The following is a 17,500-nucleotide window of genomic DNA, read 5'->3' as shown; positions in this document are numbered from 1 at the left end:
TCCAAAACATCGCTGCAACTCCCCAACGGGCTCGGGAGACGAAGGTCGAGTCATGCGTCCTCCGAAACATCGCTGCAACTCCCCAACGGGCTCGGGAGACGAAGGTCGAGTCATGCGTCCTCCGAAACATCGCTGCAACTCCCCAACTGGCTCGGGAGGCGAAAGTCGAGTCATGCGTCCTCCGAAACATCGCTGCAACTCCCCAACGGGCTCGGGAGGCGAAGGTCAAGTCATACGTCGTCCGAAACATCGCTGCAACTCCCCAACGGGCTCGGGAGACGAAGGTCGAGTCATGCGTCCTCCGAAACATCGCTGCAACTCCCCAACGGGCTCGGGAGACGAAGGTCGAGTCATGCGTCCTCCGAAACATCGCTGCAACTCCCCAACTGGCTCGGGAGGCGAAAGTCGAGTCATGCGTCCTCCGAAACATCGCTGCAACTCCCCAACGGGCTCGGGAGGCGAAGGTCAAGTCATGCGTCCTCCGAAACATCGCTGCAACTCCCCAACTGGCTCGGGAGGCGAAAGTCGAGTCATGCGTCCTCCAAAACATCGCTGCAACTCCCCAACGGGCTCGGGAGGCGAAGGTCAAGTCATGCGTCCTCCGAAACATCGCTGCAACTCCCCAACGGGCTCAGGAAACGAAGGTCGAGTCATGCGTCCTCCGAAACATCGCTGCAACTCCCCAACGGGCTCGGTAGGCGAAGGTCGAGCCATGCGTCCTCTGAAACATGACCCGCAATCAGTGCTGCATCAATGTGTTGGAGGATAAACCGTTCAACTGACAACCGAGGTCAGCCTGCAGGTGCCCAGCCTGCCACAAGGAGGCGCTAGAGCGTGATGAGCCAAGTAAAGCCCCCCCGGCCAAAACCTCCCCTTACCCAGACGACGCTGGGCCAATTGTGAGCTGCCCTATGGGACTCCCGGTCAAGGCCGGTTGTGACACAGCCTGGGATCGGACCCAGGTCTGTGATGATGTTTCAAGCTCTGCGATGCAGTGCCCTAGACCACTGCATCATTCAGGAGGCCTTACAGACAGCAATTTCTGATACTCAATTATATTTTCTGATCAAATTGCTTGTTCTTGTGTCAGGTAACTAAATACCACATTAATCAGATAATATACCTGGCTATTACACCAGGTGAAAGATTTTTTTATCAAATTCTTAGTGTGTTTTGCCTCATTTCATACATGATAGATATCATGTAAGAAATAAACTCTATACTGTAACAGTAAATATACACTCTATTGTAACAGAATATATACATTCTACTGTAACAGTATATATACACTCTACTGTAACAGTAAATATATCCTCTATTGTAACAGAATATATACATTCTACTGTAACAGTATATATACACTCTACTGTAACAGTAAATATATACTATAGTTTAAAAGTAAATATATACTATAGTTTAACAGTAAATATATACTGTAGTGTAACAGTAAATATATACTATAGTTTCACAGTAAATATAAAGTATACTCTAACAGTAAATATATACTATAGTTTAACAGTAAATATATACTATAGTTTAACAGTAAATATAAAGTATACTGTAACAGTGAATATATACTATAGTTTAACAGTAAATACATTCTGTAGTGTAACAGTAAATATATACTATAGTTTAACAGTAAATATATACAGTAGTGTAACAGTAAATATACACTATAGGTTAACAGTAACTATATACTGTAGTGTAACAGTAAATATATACTGTAGTTTAACAGTAAATATAAAGTATACTCTAACAGTAAATATATACTATAGTTTAACAGTAAATATATACTGTAGTGGAACAGTAAATATACACTGTAGTGTAACAGTAAATATACACTGTATTGTAACAGTAAATATATACTATAGTTTATCAGTAAATATATGCTATAGTTTAACAGTAAATATATACAGTAGTGTAACAGTAAATATACACTATAGGTTAACAGTAACTATATACTGTAGTGTAACAGTAAATATACACTGTAGTGTAACAGTAAATATATACTGTAGTTTAACAGTAAATATAAAGTATACTCTAACAGTGAATATATACTAAAGTTTAACAGTAAATACATACTGTAGTGTAACAGTAAATATATACTGTAGTGTAACAGTAAATATACACTATAGGTTAACAGTAACTATATACTGTAGTGTAACAGTAAATATAAAGTATACTCTAACAGTGAATATATACTAAAGTTTAACAGTAAATACATACTGTAGTGTAACAGTAAATATATACAGTAGTGTAACAGTAAATATACACTATAGGTTAACAGTAACTATATACTGTAGTGTAACAGTAAATATACACTGTATTGTAACAGTAAATATATACTATAGTTTAACAGTAAATATATACTGTAGTGTAACAGTAAATATACACTGTAGTGTAACAGTAAATATACACTGTAGTGTAACAGTAAATATACACTGTATTGTAACAGTAAATATATGCTATAGTTTAACAGTAAATATACACTGTAGTGTAACAGTAAATTTAAAGTATACTGTAACAGTAAATATGTACTATAGTTTAACAGTAAATATACAGTGTAGTGTAACAGTAATATCAAGTATACTGTAACAGTAAATATGTACTATAGTTTAACAGTAAATATACAGTGTAGTGTAACAGTATAGTGTTAATTTCATACATGATAATATATCTGCTGACGTTCATACACCTCTCCTCCCATCCCTCCTTCATCACTCCATCCCAGCCCCCTGTGTGCTAGCCCACTTGGAGTTCAGAGTCTCTTGACCGCTTGATGACATGGTCCCTTTCTGTACCTGTTCTGTCAGCTCTTCTGCTGTCACAGACACACACACACACACACACACACACACACACACACACACACACACACACACACACACACACACACACACACACACACACACACACACACACACACACACACACACACACACACACACACACCGCCGTGGCTCTCTCTTTTCGTCTAACTCTGTCTCTCTTTCCAACTTCCTCCTCTTTCTCTAAGAGGCTTCTATTGACAGAGAAGGGAATAGTTCAATACAGTATGTTGGTGTGGCAATGGAGGTACATTGTACATACAGTACATTATATGATGTGTCAGAGATGGAAAACACTTGTTGGTCTTGTTTCTGAAGTGATTCTTATCTGATCGAATCAAGGGTATGAGCAGTCAATTCAGTGTGTCATCTGTATTCGCACATACATGTACACACACACACACACACACACACACACACACACACACACACTAATTCATTCTTTCTCTTCAGCTTAGCATGTTTGCTAAGTCTCTCACGTCTGTTGTCTCCCCGCTGGTCAGCACATTTTCCCAGAATGCAAATCCCTGTCTGAGGGCGATCCAAACGGCAGCGGAAATCTTTCCCTGCACGTTCAAAGCGATGCTCCGATATTCTGTGCCCTACCTTCACAAACACACACACACTAGTGTTGCACAGTATACCCATATATCCTACTATAATTTTTGTTACATTCGGTACTTCTGTCAAATGTGTCTCACATGATTGAGAGGATCACGTCTGTATCAGCACAGCTCCTTGACAGTGTGAAGAGCAGAGTGCCTGCTCCACTTAGTCATTGCTAAAGCTGTCTGAGCTGTGTTAGCTCCCCAGTCCCCACTCGGGCTGCACACAAGTTAACACACTTGAATAATGCAACACGGCCTGTAGAACTGTTGAAACTGTTCATTACTGTTCACAAAACAATGTCCTTACAGTCTAGAACACTTTTACAATGCTAGACAAAGCCAGTAGCTTCCAGCTTTAAATGTCAGCTAACTTTCCTTGCTCGCTTACAGCTGAAACCAGATTGCAAAATATGCCGATATCTAAGCTTTTTGTCACCAAAAACATTGTTAATTCACTTTGTCTCCCTCGCCACCAAAAACGCATTGACTTCTTCATCTCCCTCGCCTCTCATCTGGTTTCCACTAGATTCCATAGTCCCAAAGTCAAAGTCAAAATAAAATTGATCAGCTTTTGCTCCTGTAGCTCTAACTCTACTGACTCTACGTTATTGGGGAAAAAATGACTTCCCATGACTGTGATATGTGGTTGTCCCACCTAGTAATCTCAGATGAATCCAGTCGCTCTGGATAAGAGACTAAATGACTACAATGTTCATGTGAATGCCTCTTTAATGATGTCATTACTTTCTTAAGGAGACGGTTCACTCTTTTAATAAAGTAAGAGATTGCTTTTATGCAAATGCTGTTGATCAGTACAATAAAATAATATTTTCCTAGCAGTTTCCAATAGAATAAATCCGAAATGGAAGGAATTGTTTGTCATCTGTAGCCCCATGAAATCGGCTAAAACAAGTTTATAACTCAGTGCATGCAGACACTCCTACTGAATAATATCCATTCAGCTGTATTGTGAATAGAACTAGGCTACATCTTGATTCGCCCAGTTTATCACACACACAATCTTTATGATTTACCATTAAAATAAGTGATTACAGTTATGTTGTTTTGTAGTTAGATTGGTAAAAACAAAGTCAAATGAATTGTATGATTGGATAATTGATTAATTCATGCATACATGGCTGTCCAATAAATGTACATAACATTTTTCAAATGTAATGACATTGATCTCAAAGATGGCCAACGATTGAACAGAGCAGTAGTTGAGTTTATATGTCTGGATCCAGGGAACAGAGCAGTAGCTGAGTTTATCTGTCTGGATCCAGGGAACAGAGCAGTAGCTGAGTTTATATGTCTGGATCCAGGGAACAGAGCAGTAGCTGAGTTTATCTGTCTGGATCCAGGGAACAGAGCAGTAGCTGAGTTTATCTGTCTGGATCCAGGGAACAGAGCAGTAGCTGAGTTTATATGTCTGGATCCTGGGAACAGAGCAGTAGCTGAGTTTATATGTCTGGATCCAGGGAACAGAGCAGTAGCTGAGTTTATCTGTCTGGATCAAGGGAACAGAGCAGTAGCTGAGTTTATCTGTCTGGATCCAGGGAACAGAGCAGTAGCTGAGTTTATCTGTCTGGATCCAGGGAACAGAGCAGTAGCTGAGTTTATCTCTCTGGATCCAGGGAACAGAGCAGTAGCTGAGTTTATCTCTCTGGATCCAGGGAACAGAGCAGTAGCTGAGTTTATCTCTCTGGATCCATTGAACAGAGCAGTAGCTGAGTTTATCTCTCTGGATCCATTGAACAGAGCAGTAGCTGAGTTTATCTGTCTGGATCCATTGAACAGAGCAGTAGCTGAGTTTATCTGTCTGGATCCATTGAACAGAGCAGTAGCTGAGTTTATCTCTCTGGATCCAGGGAACAGAGCAGTAGCTGAGTTTATCTCTCTGGATCCATTGAACAGAGCAGTAGCTGAGTTTATCTCTCTGGATCCAGGGAACAGAGCAGTAGCTGAGTTTATATGTCTGGATCCATTGAACAGAGCAGTAGCTGAGTTTATCTCTCTGGATCCAGGGAACAGAGCAGTAGCTGAGTTTATCTGTCGGGATCCAGGGAACAGAGCAGTAGCTGAGTTTATCTGTCTGGATCCAGGGAACAGAGCAGTAGCTGAGTTTATCTGTCTGGATCCAGGGAACAGAGCAGTAGCTGAGTTTATATGTCTGGATCCAGGGAACAGAGCAGTAGTTGAGTTTATATGTCTGGATCCAGGGAACAGAGCAGTAGCTGAGTTTATATGTCTGGATCCAGGGAACAGAGCAGTAGCTGAGTTTATCTGTCTGGATCCAGGGAACAGAGCAGTAGCTGAGTTTATCTCTCTGGATCCAGGGAACAGAGCAGTAGCTGAGTTTATATGTCTGGATCCAGGGAACAGAGCAGTAGCTGAGTTTATCTGTCGGGATCCAGGGAACAGAGCAGTAGCTGAGTTTATCTGTCTGGATCCAGGGAACAGAGCAGTAGCTGAGTTTATCTGTCTGGATCCAGGGAACAGAGCAGTATCTGAGTTTATATGTCTGGATCCAGGGAACAGAGCAGTAGTTGAGTTTATATGTCTGGATCCAGGGAACAGAGCAGTAGCTGAGTTTATATGTCTGGATCCAGGGAACAGAGCAGTAGCTGAGTTTATCTGTCTGGATCCAGGGAACAGAGCAGTAGTTGAGTTTATATGTTTGGATCCCGTGCCATTCTGTGACTTTGGCTAATATGCCTTCTTTTAGTTTTTGCTTGTGGTATCAAGATGTTATTGAGTATAGTGATGTTATTGAGTTTCAAGATGCTGTCGAGTATTGTGATGTTATCGAGTATCGCGATGTTATCGAGTATCGAGATGTTATCGAGTACCGTGCTGTTATCGAGTATCGAGATGTTATCGAGTAGCGTGATGTTGTCGAGTATCGTGATGATGTCGAGTATCGTGACGATGTCGAGTATTGTGATGTTGTCGAGTATCGTGATGATGTCGAGTATCGTGATGTTGTCGAGTATCGTGATGTTGTCGAGTATCGTGATGTTGTTGAACATCGTGATGTTATTGAGTATTGTGCTGTTATCGAGTATTGTGCTGTTATCGAGTATCGTGATGTTATCGAGTATCGTGATGTTGTCGAGTATCGGGATGTTATCGAGTATCGTGATTGTCGTGCCTTTGGCTATGCTGGATTAAGTGATATGACATGCTATTCTATAAAATCCTTTCTCCGTAATTAATATTACCTGATTGAGCTAATCATGTAAATGTAATTAACTAGAGAGTCGGGGCACCACAAAATAATATTTATAGAGCAGTTATCTTCCGAATAAACTCTTAAAGACCTAGGAAATATTTTACATCAATAGCAGTCAATATTAATCGTCACCTTAATTCAGTCTCATCTGAAAGTTGTAAATTCTTGGTTATCTTCACGAACCCTGGCTAACAAGTTGAATCAGCAATACAAAATTGGGTTTAATTATTTATTTACTAAATACCTAACTAATCACACAGAATTACATATACACAGAATGAATCATACTTTGATTTCAAATGACGTCATAAAGGAAAACAACCCTAGCGGGCGGAACAGATATGACAGCTGATTACGCAAAAGAAAAGGGGCTGGGTTTGAGTGAAAGAGTGGGAAGACTGAGGAACAAAGGGGCGAAGCTGTGCTATCGTAAATACAGTATCTTATGCATTCTAAATTTCCGCCCATTTGGAAAAGGAAAATGCAATAAATATTTACTCTGAGCTGCGCTTCGGTAGGTTGGTGGTAGATGGGAGGCCGTGTTGCCCAACCGAGTCCTTTGTCCTTTGAAGAATGTCTCTGGTGGTCAATTGGATACGTTGTAGTAACGTCGTTGTGTGGTAGACGGGATACTCTGTCTGTCCTTTCCTAGCCCGAGTTTGCGTCTGTTGTTGCCAACTCAACGGCTAGGAGGTATCACTTCTGTAGTGAATAAGAGTGCAAAGTTCATACCTTTCGCAACCGAAGCTCACGCTGATGTTGGCTTAGTTCTGTAGTTGTCTTGTTAGTCCTTTTTTAACGCAGAGGCTGCAGACCTCACGTACTTGGAACAGGAGGTTACATTTTCGTCAAGGGCTTATATAGTGGAGGGAGAAAAGGGGTGTGTTTCATAATTTACAACCTATGTCTCCTCACGTGGGCGGGCCACTGAGTCGGGCCTAATTCACTCATAAAAACCCAATTCTCACATTTTAGAAGCTAAAATCACATTTCATCCCATCACGAATAATTTCATATTCAAACATTTAAATTGAACAACAATTCCATGTGAATCCGATAACTCTGATGTGTAGACTTTCCACTGTAGAGTTTATGTCATCCTATCATTGATGAGAATGTCTCAGATGACAATCGAACTGACATCCTATTCATTAAGTACCACCGCATACGTTCAATTGATCGGATTACCAGAATATAGTTCATTTCCCCCAACTTCTGATGTTACCCAGAATCTCTATGTTAACCAAGGGGTTTTCTAATGTCACATCAGTAGGGTAGAGAGAGGAAAAAGGGGGAAAGAGGTATTTATGACTGTCATAAACCTACCCCCAGGCCAACGTCATGACATGAAGTTATTGAGTATCGTGATGTTATCGAATATCGTGATGTTATCGAGTATCTTGATGGTATCGAGTATCGTGATGTTGTCGAGTATCGTGATGTTATCGAGTACCATGATAGTATCGAGTGTCGTGATGTTGTCGAGTATCGTGATGTTATCGAGTATCATGATGGCATCGAGTATCGTGATGTTGTCGAGTATCGTGATGTTATCGAGTCTCATGATGGTATCGAGTATCGTGATGTTGTCGAGTATCGTGATGTTATCGAGTATCATGATGGCATCGAGTATCGTGATGTTGTCGAGTATCGTGATGTTATCGAGTATCGTGATGGTATCGAGTATCTTGATGTTGTCGAGTATCGTGATGTTGTCGAGTATCGTGATGTTATCGAGTATCATGATAGTATCGAGTATCGTGATGTTGTCGAGGATCATGATGTTATCGAGTATCATGATGGTATCGAGTATCGTGAGTATCGTGGTACTAAACCTGGTATCGGTATCAAAGTACAAATGACAATACGAATACACACACACACACAAGGCTTATCTGGTCTGCTCTGTTGGCCAGGTGGTTTATTAGTCATTGTGTGTTTGTGTCTTTCTGTGTGTGTGACTTTGTGTTTTGGTGAACCACAGCGTTTGGGATTGAGGCACCACTCCGTTTCTCTGAGCGCTTGGGTCCTTCCTCAGGACCCATGGGTGTTCCACTCTACTGCCTGCTAGAAAACCACACTGGGCCTGTAATGGAAAGAATAAAAAAGGAGAGGGCGAGAATAAAAGGAAAGCGGAGCATTGAAATGAGAAAACAGAGAAACACGCAGGGGCTTTACGGCTAGAACAAATCAGAGACCTGGAAAGCAAGGGAATCCTTCCTGATACAGAGAGAGGGAGTGTAGTTGAGGGAGAGAATAGAGGGAAGAGAGGAAGACTCTGAGGAAAAGAAAAGGGGAACAGGCAGAGGACAGCATGGCCTGTATTTCTTGGTGTAAGGTAGTTCTTCTCTTGGCTTAGCTCGGAGCTTGATTAAGATGCCTTCCCGAGCGGCTAGTTCTGCCTTAGACGCAACCATGGTGGTGGCTCATTGACCACCGTGCATGTGCACATGCGTGCATTAAAGAGCTACGGTTGAGAGATTTTGTTTTCTAGCAGTGGGGGTGTATTTCACAGCGACACGCGGCTGTTGGCTCTATAAGCCAACTGTTAGTGGGGAGAGAGGGCGAGAGGTGAGGGGGGTGAGAGAGGAAGAGGAGAGGGGATGAGAGGGGAAGAGGAGAGGGGGATGAGTGGGAAGATGAGAGGGGCATGAGAGGGGAAGAGAGGAGATGAGGATGAGAGGGGAAGAGGAGAGGAGGATGAGAGGGGAAGAGGAGAGGTGCATGAGAGAGGAAGAGAGGAGAGAGGGATGAGAGGGGAAGAGAGGAGGGAGATGAGAGGGGAAGAGGAGAGGGATGAGAGGGGAGAGAAGCGGGGGATGAGGGGAAAGAGAAGAGCGGGATGAGAGAGGAAGAGAGGAGAAAGGGATGAGAGGGGAAGAGAGGAGGGGGGTGAGAGGGATGAGAGGGGAGAGGAGCGGGGGATGAGGGGAAAGAGAAGAGCGGGATGAGAGGGGAAGAGGAGAGGGGATAGGGAGCGATTGAATATGTCCGTAATCACTCCAGCCAGCTTGTCTGCACATGCTCTGAGGACACGGCTAGGGATGCCATCTGGGCCGGCAGCCTTGCGAGGGTTAACACGTTTAAATGTGTTACTCACGTCAGCCACAGACAAGGAGAGCCCACAGTCCTTGGTAGCGGGCCGTGTTGGTGGCAACGTGTTATCCTCAAAGCGAGCAAAGAAGGTGTTCAGCCTGTCCGTAAGCAAGACTAGTCTGTTTCACTTCATCTCTCTCTCTCTCACACACACACACGCACGCACGCACGCACGCACGCACTCACACACACACACACACACACACACACACACACACACACACACACACACACACACACACACACACACACAAAGACCCTCAAATCTCTTCATCATCCTCTACCTAGAATATAGCCCCCCCCCCACACACACACACACACACACACCATCTCACCCCTTCTCTCCACATCTTCTCATCTCTCCTAGTCATCTGTATAATTCTGTATACTTCTGGCCCTTCTTTGGACACTGTGTTAACTAACCTCCAGACGAGCTTCAATGCCATACAACTCTCCTTCCGTGGCCTCCAACTGCAAGTAAAACTAAATGCATGCTCTTCAGCCGATCGCTGCCCGCACCTGCCCGCCCGTCCAGCATCACTACTCTGGACGGTTCTGACATAGAATATGTGGACAACTACAAATACCAAGGTGTCTGGTTAGACTGTAAACTCTCTTTCCAGACTCACATTAAGCATCTCCAACCCAAAGTTAAATCTAGAATCGGCTTCCTATTTCGCAACAAAGCATCCTTCACTCATGCTGCCAAACATACCCTCGTAAAAAAGACTATCCTACCGATCCTCGACTTCGGCGATGTCATTTTAAAAAATTGCCTCCAACACTCTACTCAAAAAATTGGATGCAGTCTATCACAGTGCCATCGGTTTTTCACCAAAGTCCCATATACTACCCACCACTGCGACCTGTACGCTCTCGTTGGTTGGCCCTCGCTTCATACTCGTCGCCAAACCCACTGGCTCCAGGTCATCTACAAGTCTCTGCTAGGTAAAGCCCCGCTTATCTCAGCTCACTGGTCACCATAGCAGCACCCACCCATAGAACGCACTCCAGCAGGTATATCTCACTGGTCACCCCCAAAACCAATTTCTCCTTCGGCCACCATTCCTTCCAGTTCTCTCCTGCCAATGACTGTAACAAACTGCAAAAATCACTGAAGCTGGAGAGACGCATCTCCCTCACTAGCTTTAAGCACCAGCTGGCAGAGCAGCTCACAGATCACTGCACCTGTACATAGCCCATCTGTAAATAGCCCATCTAACTACCTCATCCCCATACGGTATTTATTTATTTTTCTTGCTCCTTTGCACCCCAGTATCTCTACTTGCATATTCATCTTCTGCACATCTTCCATTCCAGTGTTTAATTGCTCAATTGTAATTAATTCCCCACCATGGCCTATTTATTGCCTTACCTCCCTCATCTTACCTCATTTGCACACAATGTATATAGACTTTTTTTTCTACTGTATTATTGATTGTATGTTTGTTTATTCCATGTGTAACTCTGTGTTGTTGTATGTGTCGAACTGCTTTGCTTTATCTTGGCCAGGTCGCAATTGTAAATGAGAACTTATTCTCAACTAGCCTACCTGGTTAAATAAAAATGAAATAAAACATTTTAAAAATCTATCTCTCGTCATCTCCTCGTCTCCTAGTCATCTATCTCTCCTCATCTCCTAGTCATCTATCTCTCCTCATCTCCTAGTCATCTATCGCTTCTCTTCCTCCTTCCTCCACTCCACTTTTGTATTAATGGACTGTGAGAGTAAGAGTCCCCCTCCCTCTCTCCATCCCTCTCCCTCTACATTTCCCCTCTTTATCTCTCCTTCCCTCTCTCTCTACCTCCCCTTCTTCCCTCCCTCTCTCTCCATCCCTCTCCTTCCCTATACATTTGCTAGATGCCAGAAGGGATTCTACCACCGCTATGAAATCCTCAACAAGTCTTGTAATGTCTTTATGGTCATCTGTGGGTTTCTAGTAAAGGCCCAAGAGAAGAGCATCATTTAAAAGGGAGCGAACGCTCCAGTCAGACAATAGGCCTATCTGTCTGCTTCCTTAATTAAAACCCTAAGTGTCTTGTAATCAGGCGCAGATTTATGACATGATGAAATGAATTTCCTCTCCGTCACTCCTCCTATGGGTTTCACTCCTCTCCTCCATTTCTCTCCTCTCCTCCAATTCCCCATAGCCCTCCATCTCTCCTTCAATCCCACTCCTCTCTCTCTCTCTCTCTCTCTCTCTCTCTCTATATATATATATATATATATATATATATATATCTAGCTCTCTCTCTCAGTAAGGACACCTATACATGTGTTACAGTCCTGTAGCTGGCCTTACAGTATGTGAAAGCCATCAAACCATACATGTCAGCCTGCAACGTGCATGTTTTTCATTATACAGTGGCTTGCGAAAGTATTCACCCCCCTTTGGCATTTTTCCTATTTTGTTGTCTTACAACCTGGAATTAAAATAGATTTTTGGGGGGTTTGTATCATTTGATTTACTTAGCATGCCTACCACTTTGAAGATGCAAAACATGTTTTATTGTGAAACAAACAAGAAATGAGACAAAAAAACAGAAAACTTGAGCGTGCATAACTATTCACCCTCACAAAGTCAATACTCTGTAGAGCCACCTTTTGCAGCAATTACAGCTGCAAGTCTCTTTGGGTATGTCTCTATAAGCTTGGTACATCTAGCCACTGGGATTTTTGCCCATTCTTCAAGGCAAATCTGCTCCAGCTCCTTCAAGTTGGATGGGTTCCGCTGGTGTACAGCAATCTTTAAGTCATACCACAGATTCTCAATTGGATTGAGGTCTGGGCTTTGTCTAGGCTATTCCAAGACATTTAAATGTTTCCCTTAAACCACTCGAGTGTTTCTTTAGCAGTATACTTAGGGTCATTGTCCTGCTGGAAGGTCAACCTCCGTCCCAGTCAAATCTCTGGAAGTCTGAAACAGGTTTCCCTCAAGAATTTCCCTGTATTTAGCGCTATCCATCATTCCTTCAATTCTGACCAGTTTCCCAGTCCCTGCTGATGAAAAACATCCCCACAGCATGATACTGCCACCACCATGGTGGGATGGTGTTCTCTGGGTTTTTTCTGGCCACTCTTCCGTAAAGCCCAGCTCTGTGGAGTGTACGGCTTAAGGTGGTCCTATGGACAGATACTCCAATCTCCGCTGTGGAGCTTTGCAGCTCCTTCAGGGTTATATTTGGTCTATTTGTTGCCTCTCTGATTAATGCCCTCCTTGCCTGGTCTGTGAGTTTTGGTGGGCAGCCCTCTCTTTGCACATTTGTTGTGGTGCCCTATCCTTTCTTTTTTTTTTCTTCTTTAATAATTAATTGAATAGTGCTCCGTGGGATGTTCAAAGTTTTGGATTTTTTTTTATAACCCAACCCTGTCCTGTATTTCTCCACAACGTTGTCCCTGGCCTGTTTGGTGATCTCCTTGGTCTTCATGGTGCCGCTTGCTTGGTGGTGCCCCTTGCTTAGTGGTGTTGCATACTCTGGGGCCTTTCAGAACAAGTGTATATATACTGAGATCATGTGACAGATCATGTGACACTTAGATTGCACACAGGTGGACTTTATTTAACTAATTATGTGACTTCTGAAGGTAATTGGTTGCACCAGATCTTATTTAGGGGCTTCATAACAAAGGGGGTGAATACATATGCACACACCACTTTTCCATTTTTTATTATGTATCAGTTTTTTAAACAAGTAATTTTTTTAATTTCACTTCACCAATTTTGTCTATGTCCTTTACATGAGATCCAAATAAATATATATTTAAATTTCAGGTTGTAATACAACAGAATAGGAAAAACGCCAAGTGGGGTGAATACTTTTTCAAGACACTGTAGGTTTGTTTGTGTGTGTGCGTGTGACTGAGTGTATCTGGTTACAGCTCGTTAGCAGTAGAGGCTGACAACAGCTCTGTGTCGTGGGCCTTGACATTTCTCTGTCTACGCTAGAAAATCACCATGTCACTAATGTGACATCTTACTAAGACCCCCGTCTATTCTGGGGGGAGAGTAGTGTGTGTGGGTTCATTTTTTTAATCAACCATGGTAGAAAGGTAGAGAAAGGTGTGTGTTTGGGGGGTGCGTTCATGAGTGTGTGGTTCCTTTAGAAACTTCTACATTCAGCCCGTTGTCTCTGACTGCAGAGAGTTCTCTAGAGGAACAGGATCCTCCACTACACCTACTCTCCTCTGCTCTTATCTCCTCTGCTCTTATCTCCTCTCCTCTCTCATCCCAACATAACATGGGCCTCTCCCTGTCCACCTTTAAGTGGTAACCAAGGAAACAGCCAATCCCAGGAGAGCTGTGCATAATTAAATTAGGGCTCCTTTGTGTGTCAATTAATTAAAGACAGAGATAGGTCTTTAAGGTGGAAAGACTAGCGAGAGAGGGGGGGGTTAGAGAGAGAGAGAAACACGACTAGATATATTTTACTGCTATAGCACCTTGATAAATGAGCGACTGGCTAAGGCCACAGGACACTGTTATACAGGGATGATAACAACCAGAACAATCCCAAAACACACACATCCATTTCCTCTCTTTCTCCCTGGTTATGATCTATCTTTGCGTATGTGTAACTGTTTAATCTCTAACCTGTGTCTGTTTGTCTGTCTGTCTGTCTGTCTGTCTGTCTGTCTGTCTGTCTGCCTGTCTGCCTGTCTGCCTGTCTGCCTGTCTGCCTGTCTGCCTGTCTGCCTGTCTGTCTGTCTGTCTGTCTGCCTGCCTGCCTGCCTGCCTGCCTGTCTGTCTGTCTGTCTGTCTGTCTGTCTGTCTGTCTGTCTGTCTGTCTGTCTAGGTGTGCGGCTGGACCGGGTGCGTGGTGGTAGACAGAAGTACAAGCGCCGGATAGACGCTGAGAACAGCCCTTACCTCAACCCTCAACTGGCCCTGCCTGCCAAAAAGCCATGTAAGGACACACACACACACACACACACACACACACACACACACACACACACACACACACACACACACACACACACACACTTTGAAGACACACACACAGATATTGCGGAGATGTTGCTTCCTGGTAGTTATACACATGATTACACCTTGGAGGGTTTTTCTGAGAGTGTAACTTTCTGAGAGGGAAAATGATTGTATGAGAACGCAAGGGCAAGTGATGAAGCAACATTGGAAAGAAATAGAGAGGGAGACGAAAAGAGAGCGAGGGGCCTAATCCAGATTTAATCCAATCTGGCAAAGACATCACTACATTTACTTTCTAGTCATTTAGTCGATGCTCTTATCCAGAGCGACTTACAGTCGAGTGAGTGCATACATTTTGTACTTTTTCGTATCAAACCAACGTTACCGCTCTCCCTCTCTGTCTCTCTCCTTCTCTCTCACCAGCCATCTGCCACTCATTGGGCAAACAGACAGACGCTATCTCTGTTCCTCTCCTCTCTCCTCTCTCCTCTCTCCTCTCTCCTCTCTCCTCCCTCCTCTCTCCTCTCCCCGCGAGGTGCTTACCAGCTCCGTCTCATAAACCCTTTTACTTAATGCTAGCATATTGTTGTGGAACACAATATGCTGTACTGCATAAAAGCTGAAGAAATAATCAGAATAATAATTGGAGGGAAAATCACATTAGGAATGTGGCTGCTGGAGTAACCCCTTGGCTTTATCCCACCTGATCCTGATCCTACTGCTAGCCAACACAGGCTTAACTCTCTCTCTCTCTCTCTCTCTCTCTCTCTCTCTCTCTCTCTCTCTCTCTCTCTCTCTCTCTCTCTCTCTCTCTCTCTCTCTCTCTCTCTCAATGTCACCAAAGTGAAACACAATTCAAGCTAGTCAGTGGATCAGAATTCTGGCTTCGCTGTCTTCAACATTCCAGCATGAGATGTATTTACGGAAGTGAAGAAATATCCATTCCCCTCTATTGTTCATAAGCGGAGTGTATTAGCACTCATTGAGCCAGTATGGTGAATGCCTACAGTAACAGCCCTAGTAGGACCCAGGCCAAATGCAGCCGCCCACATTGATTATCCACACATAACAAAGGCTAGGGGAGTTGAAATGGGGTGGCATTGATTGTAATTAAGAAAACATGAAATAAGATTTAGCTACAGAGTGATAGAGCTCTAGTCTAGCCTCTCTCTCTGTCTCTGTCCCTGGAGTAGGGGCTGCTCTGGTCGATACGCAAACAACCCCCTCTCTGCCTCACTCTATCCATCTATCTCTGCCTATCTTGTTCTCGCCACCTCTTTTTTTCTCACGTGCTCTCTCTCTCTCAACTTTATCTATGTTTGTGCCTCCATCTCTCTCTTCCCTCTCTCTCTCATCCCTGTCTCTCCCTCCCACCCCTCTCTCTTCCCTCTCTCTCTCATCCCTGTCTCTCTCTCCCACCCCTCTCTCTTCCCTCTCTCTCTCATCGCTGTCTCTCCCTCCCACCCCTCTCTCTTCCCCTTTCTCTCACTCTCTTCCAAATGTCTCTCTCTCTCTCTTTTTGTACCTCCACCTCTCTCCCTCTCTCTATCTCCCCATCTCATCTCTCTCTCCTCTCTCTTCATCTCTCTATATTCCCCCTCTCCTCTCTCTCCATCTCTCTCTCCTTTCTCCCCATCTCTCTATATCCCCCTCTCTCCTCTCTCTCCACTCCCCCTCACTCACCTCTCTCTCCATCTCTCGCTATCTCCATCTCTCGCTCTTTCCATCTCTCTCTCTCTCTTCTCTCTCCCTCCTCTCTCTCCATCATTCTCTCCCCTCTCTCCATCTCTCTCTCCCTCCTCTCTCTCCATCTTTCTCTCCTCTCTCTCCATCTCTCTCTCTCTCCATCTCCCCCTCTCGCTCCTCTCTCTCCATCTCACTAAACCCCCCCATCTCCTCTCTCTCTCCATCTCTCTCCCTCTCCCCCTCCCTCAATCCCCTCTCTCCCCTCTCTCTCTCTCTCTCTCTCTCTCTCTCTCTCTCTCTCTCTCTCTCTCTCTCTCCTCTCTCTCTCTCTCTCTCTCTCTCTCTCTCTCTCTCTCTCTCTCTCTCTCTCTCTCTCTCTCTCTCTCTCTCTCTCTCTCCCCTCTCTCCATCTCAGTGGTATTTTGGTTCAGTAGCTCATCATGATCATCTGTCATCTGGCTGCATGATTAAGCAGCAGATTCATTTGAATACAGGAGTGAGACTGCTACTAATTGTCCGTAGCGAGCTCATCTGCAGATATGATTTCATTGGAATTGTTTTTGTTTTATTTAACTTTCCCTGTGTCCTACATTATAAACACTCCACATGCCGTCTTCTTTTGTGTGAAACAATGCCTCTGTCACTGCCCTGTCTATGCCCCTCTAGTTCACTGTGCCAACTTGATTCAAACTGTTCCAGTACATACATAATTTTGTGAATATTGTATTTGGCATGAGAATATCCCTGAGCTTCCATCACGCAGTGCAAGTCATTTACAACAAAAGACAACTGAAGAAAAATAAAGCCGACTGTTGTGAAAAGACAAAATTATGATTGTTGCATTAATAACATCATAGACCTCTACAATACCAGTAGAACATACAATACCAGTAGAACATAAAATACCAGTAGAACATACACATACCAGTAGAACATGCAATACCAGCAGAACATACACATACCAGTAGAACATACAATACCAGTAAAACATAAAATACCAGTAGAACATACACATACCAGTAGAACATACAATACCAGCAGAACATACAATACCAGTAAAACATAAAATACCAGTAGAACATACACATACCAGTAGAACGTACACATACCAGTAGAACATAC

General features: G+C 43.6%; 1 protein-coding gene across 4 annotated transcripts in view; it reads left to right on the top strand.

Moving 5' to 3' along the window:
- Window positions 1-17,500, top strand: part of LOC129811501 (estrogen-related receptor gamma) — a 302,840-nt gene that overhangs the window by 205,526 nt on the left and 79,814 nt on the right. For all 4 annotated transcript variants that reach the window (XM_055862862.1, XM_055862861.1, XM_055862860.1 and 1 more), the window contains exon 5: window positions 14,559-14,669. In XM_055862862.1, coding sequence (XP_055718837.1) covers window positions 14,559-14,669 — 111 coding nt within the window. The remainder of the gene's footprint in view (window positions 1-14,558; window positions 14,670-17,500) is intronic.

This window comes from Salvelinus fontinalis, chromosome 15 (genome assembly GCF_029448725.1).
Source record: "Salvelinus fontinalis isolate EN_2023a chromosome 15, ASM2944872v1, whole genome shotgun sequence".
NCBI lineage: Eukaryota > Metazoa > Chordata > Actinopteri > Salmoniformes > Salmonidae > Salvelinus > Salvelinus fontinalis.
The sequence above is the reverse complement of the archived record's forward strand: the minus strand, read 5'-3'. Positions and strand labels throughout refer to the sequence as shown.